Here is a 5614-nt window from a genome sequence, read left to right as displayed (position 1 = left end):
GTACTGGTCCAGATCCAGTCCAGCATGATTGTGGTACTGGTCCAGTCCAGCATGACTCTGACACTGGTTCAGTCCAGCATGGTACTGGTCCAGATTTACCACATCATGGTACTGGTCCACATCCAGTCCAGCATATTCTGGTACTGGTCCAGTACAGCATGGTTCTGGTCCTGGTCCGGATGAGGTCCAGGTTCTTGCAGCTGCAGTGTGAAGAGAGCAGAGTTCAGAGTCCTGAACAAAACAAACCTGTGTGGCAAACTGGACTTAGACCCGGAGAACCCGGGAGACCCGTCCAGGACTCTGCTGTGAACATTTCAGAAACACTCGACGGACAGACCTTCCACTACGCTCTCTAACTCTGCTCTTATTGGCTCGCCTGGGGCTGACTGACCAATCAGAAACTCTCTATTCCAAACAGCCTGACCAGTCATGGCGGGGAGATGGGGAATCTGATGAGGCGGTGGATCGTGATTGGATCGATGAGACAACCACTATGGCACAAACCAATCAGAGAGGGACGGAGAGACTTGATTGGTTCGAGGTGAAATGGTGGGAGAAGTTGGGGGGTTGTGACGCCACAGTTTCACAGGGGGTAAAGGCGCTAACTGATGACATCACAGCAGGTGGTGGGCGTGGCTCCATGCGCAGTGGTGACAGACACCCCCCCAACATGGCCACCGTTAGCGTAATGAACCACTTACCATTAATGGGCACTTTAGAGACAGATAGAAGAGAAGAGAGAGAGGAGACAGGGGTCAGCAACAACGTCACTGCTAACACAGCTAGCAAGAAGCTAACACAACTAGCTCCTGACACTGCTCTGGTTGAACTGCTAGCTAACCTGGCTAATTGTAGTCTGGGTGTAGGACTCATGCCTGGCCTGAGGACAGTTTAGCTCATCTGAGGAGAGAGGACAAACGGGAATATATGCAACGGTTTGCTTTTAGCTTCTCCTTCCTTCACCTGAAAGCTCTGCTAGCCTAGCAGCTCAGCTCGTGCAGCTTAACCTGGTAGCATGTGGGTTGTTTAGGAGAGGGCTCTGGACCGCCACTCGGTGTGAGCTTTTGAATTCTCCAGATCAAAACTTTCTGCATTTCATTACTATTTAGACGGTAAAGAGTTTGTTTTTACTCTGAGCTCTGGTACATCCAGTCCGGACTGAGCAGGGCTGAGTTCCCAGACAGCTGGACGTCTCCATGCTCACCTGACACCACGTTTCCACCGAGGCATGGCAACGTTTTAAGGCGTTAAAGGTTCCCTCAGCTCTTTGTTATCTGTGGTTCCACTGTGGTCTAAAACCTTGCAAAGATTTCTCTGTTTCAAAAACATGGTCTGTTTTCTTTCTGTTGCATGCAAAGCAGAAGCTGTCGGAAGAATTTGTCAGATGTCTGGACTCGGCTGTCCATCGATTTATCAGTGGCCAAAAAAACAAATACACCTCTTTTCAGTTTTAAGCTGTTAAAATGACGGTTGCAAACTGCTGGGAAAACCCCCCAAAAAAACCAACATTCAAAGAAGTTTCTGCCCAGCACAACCTTCAGGAAACAAATGGTGCCTTTGTCCTGCTTAGGTTTGGAGGTTTCCCGGATCGGCCTCCCAATCGGCCTTTTCAGCCGTTCTGTTACAGCCCACAGGCTCCTGCAGTGGAAAACAGAAAGTGTTCCACAGGGACGGTTCCTGTGGTCCCAACCTAAACAACCCACAAGTTCCTGTCATGGAAAACGGCATTCAAAGAGGTTCTACATGGAACTGAAAGAGGGTCTACAGAGATGGTTCCTGCAGCCGCACCTAAAACAGCCTGCAGGTTCCTGCAGTGGAGCATAGCCCACTCTGTTCTGGTGCTAAACCTTCTGGTTGCTGCAGGTGGACAGGGTTCAGCTGTGCCTGCTGTTCAACCTTCACCTCTGTGGGAGTCACACATGGAGACTGACCGAGCTCAGGTGTTGCTCGTTAGCACACCTGGCTGCAGTTGTTTCAGTTCCTCAAACAAAGGCACTTGTTTCTCAGCTCTGTCCCGACTCTCACTTCTGTCACTTTTCATTAGTGAGCAGAACATGAGCTCGCAGCAGCCCATCGTCCTGCGGACACACCTGGACGCCTGGTGGCTGCACAGGACTGGACCAGTCGGTACACAAGCGTTTACACTTACAGACTGAAACAGCAGAATTAGACAACTGACAGACAAACTGAACCTTGATGGTTTTTAAATTCTGAACAGACAATACGGATCCACAGCGAACTTAGAAACTGTGTTTGAGTGGAAAGTCTGGGGCTGTCAATGGAAACGTGACTGAACTTGACTTCCAGCAGCTGAACACTTGAATTCATGTTTTTATCATCACTCAGCTTCTTTACATGAAGCTGCAGGTGTTGCCTGGATGCAGCGGTGTGGGCGTGGTCAGGGCACTGTGACACCTTGGGTGGGTGTGGCTACAGTCTGCTGTCTGGCTTCTCCTTAGAACGGCCTCTCAGTGGTACAAGAACGTGTAGTTGCAGCTCTTCTTCGTTGTGTGACCAATTAAATGAACAGTTTGTAACTGCACAGACAGAGGACGACATACTCAGCACAGCTTCTTGGGTTTAGCATTTCAGGTCGTGTTTTTTATGCTTAGAATCAGGACCGAGGCGTCCAGAAGTCAAAGCTGTGACTGGCTGCTCTGTTTCAGGTTTGTGTGTCAGCGTCCACGAGGCGTGTTGTGTCCATGCAGAGGTTGGAGGACAGACGTGACGTCAACACGACACGCAGGATGTTGTGGATGCAGGGATGGAGTGAAGCCCACCGTCATTAAACAAAAATAAAAAGTCACATCAACGGGGTAAGAACCAAAGATAACCAAAGTCAAAAGAAAAAAGAAACAAATGCTGATAATTAAACTGTAAAAAAATGCAAAAGTCAAACTAAATAAGAAGTTCAACCAATTGAAGTGGAATAAATTAGATGAACAGTGAATAACTCAGAGTAAATATATTAAAGAAAACAATCGTATTTTTTATTTTAAAGACATAACAGAATGTTTGCAATAGAACTATTTAAAAAAAAAGGAATAAAACTCAAAGCAAGACCATTAAAATAAAAAGACTCTAAAAGGGAAATGGAATCAAATTAAACACACGTCATCATTAAAGATGGAGGAACTGGAGGAAAAAACAAAACAATAAAAAAAGAGTTCAAAAAATTAAAGCAGCCGAACGAGAAGCAAGCAGGGATGGATGGAAGCCAGAAGATCACTCTCTCTCTTTTCACCTGTCTGTCTGTCTACCTGTCTGTCTACCTGTCTGTCTGTCTGTCCATTCCCTGTCTGTCTGTCTGTCTGTCTACACGTACACGTCAGTTTTTCTGTCCTACACAGCAAACAAAGGAAAAAGAGTCTCACCCAGAATGGCCGTCGGTACAAAGGGATCTGAAACCAGGAGGCAGCAGCAGCAGCAGGAGAAGAAGAAGAAGAAGAAGAAGACAGACAGACAGACAGACAGACAGACAGACAGACAGGTAGGAAAAAGACAAAAGAAGAGAAGAAGAAGCGTCAGCAGCTCGGTTCTGGGAGTCTGCTCCAGAACATCCTACCAGACGTGGATCAGCCAATGGGGATGCGCCCATGTGACCAGTCTGTATTATTCTAAACACAAATCTGCTAAAAGCGTCAGAGGTGTGTTCAGGTGAAGCCCTCTGAAGGCAGCCGTCCTCCACTGACGGGCTGAAGGCAGACTGGACCAGTTTGGATCGACAAACAGAATCATTTCACCGGTTTTATGATCAGCTGACGTTGGCGAAGCTCAATCGGCCGTCTGCTTCCTGTTTGTTGTCGCTGTGATTGGCTCAGCTGCTTCAGGACAATGAAAGGAGTGAAGTGAAGTCAGAACTGGTTCCACCTGCTAACGGGGACTCAGTGTGTCATCACTGGACCTGGTCCCAGTGAGTTCTGATGTGTACAAACAGGAATGAAAAGAACAATGTGTCTGGAAACAACATTTGTTCCACCTTCATGGGTTCGGGTTGAACCCACGCTGTCGTGTGTCTGTGTGATCCTCTGGGCTGCAGTAAAAAGCAACCGGACTTCTTTTGAGGTTCCTGAAGACATTTCAGGTCCATATCAGGCTGTTCTCCAGGTTGACCCGCCTGGTGCTGAGTCTCACATGTGTGTGACTTGGGGTGTGGATGGTGTTCCTGGTGAGGGACGACTGCAGACGCAAAGGGTGGTCAGAGATCACAGGATTGCCTTGTCAGTACCTGATAAGTGGTTCTGCAGAACCTCTGTTTAGAGAACAACAGTGCTGAACAGAGGAGGGACTCGACCCTCAGAACCACAAAGGTGCTGAACAAAAGTTAAAGAGTTTCTTCACATGAATGCCACTGAAGAACTATTTTAGTTCCACCACAAAAAGCTTTGAGCAAGAGGGTCTGTAAAGAGCCATGAGGGCGGTTCTGTGGAACCGTGGACGGATCAAAAGTGTTGAACAGTTTCCACAGAAGTCTTTCTGACTGACTGTGGACACGATGGTGACAGAACGACAGGACTTGGTGATTGTTCAATGTTTCTGCCTTGTGGGTTCCTTCCCTTTGAGCTCATGTCATGTTTTGGATTCTGGATATGAACGTGTCCGAGGTGCCCGTTTGGGTTCAACTCTGGTGAACATCTCTCTCTTTTCAGATGTTTTATCGACCAAATGATTTTTCCAGAATAAAATAATGACTTCATGCTGTTTGCTGCCACAAAACCAAAGAAGTCCAATAAACATGAACAAACTTTAAAGAACCACATAAAGTAAAGAACCATCCCCAAACTAAGGAGGTTCTTCAGTTGGTGATGGAGCTTTGAAGAACCAGAGAACTATCACAGAACCAATCTTTTGGGAGGAACACCACACCACTTATCAGGTATCTATAATGCTGTCTTGAGCTCCCTCACCAGGCAGGCTCTCCATCATGAACATCCAGCTGCTTCTTACTGACACTCTGAGGAGTTTCTGTTGATGTGCAAACATCTGGCTGAAGTTACCAAAAGGGTTCAGACTCCATCACCTGAGCTACAGACTGATTCTGTGTTGTTGCTCAAATTTGTCTTGCAGGACCAAGAACAAGCTTTTTCATTCAGATAAGCGGTTGTATTTTCAGATCTTTGTGTGGATGATGTGGCTCAGAGTCTCCTCAGAAAGCACACTGACAGACTTTCATACAGTTCATGTAGACGTGAGCAGGCTGAGTGCTGTTTACCTGGATAGTAGGAGTTGGGGACGGTGGTGCTGATGGTGTTGGTCTTCAGGGTGAAGGACGACGGAGATGACACAGCTGGACAGAAAAAACAGAAGCTTCATGTTTCCTCAACACATCTCCACAAAGATCACAAACTGGTCTGAAAGGCAAACTGAAGTGAGTTAAGGTGTTTCCTGCATGTTTGGTGTCAAACCTTCCCTCTCAGCAGCTTTCAGACGGTCCTCCAACTACTCATCAGTTACATCCGGAGAACTGACCCCACATGTCTCATTTAAACACTGCCTCAAAATAAGATGTGACCAGCAGGAAGCATCCAGAGAGCTTCAGGTGAACTGCAGCCAGAGTTTCCTCAGAGAGACTGAAGGAGAATCCATCCTTCTGGATCAATGAATAGATGCAGCA

At 47.1% G+C, this 5614-nt stretch overlaps 1 protein-coding gene across 1 annotated transcript in view; it reads right to left on the bottom strand.

The window, feature by feature from the left end:
- Positions 1-5614, bottom strand: part of LOC103373023 (receptor-type tyrosine-protein phosphatase mu-like) — a gene marked incomplete at its 5' end in the record, with an annotated part of 108638 nt that overhangs the window by 32087 nt on the left and 70937 nt on the right. The window contains one exon of the mRNA XM_008302820.1: positions 5213-5287. Within this exon, the coding sequence (XP_008301042.1) occupies positions 5213-5287 (75 nt within the window). The remainder of the gene's footprint in view (positions 1-5212; positions 5288-5614) is intronic.

This window comes from Stegastes partitus, unplaced genomic scaffold, assembly GCF_000690725.1.
Source record: "Stegastes partitus isolate 25-593 unplaced genomic scaffold, Stegastes_partitus-1.0.2 Scaffold1886, whole genome shotgun sequence".
NCBI classification, from domain to species: domain Eukaryota; kingdom Metazoa; phylum Chordata; class Actinopteri; family Pomacentridae; genus Stegastes; species Stegastes partitus.
This window is presented reverse-complemented; position numbering and strand designations above follow the sequence as displayed.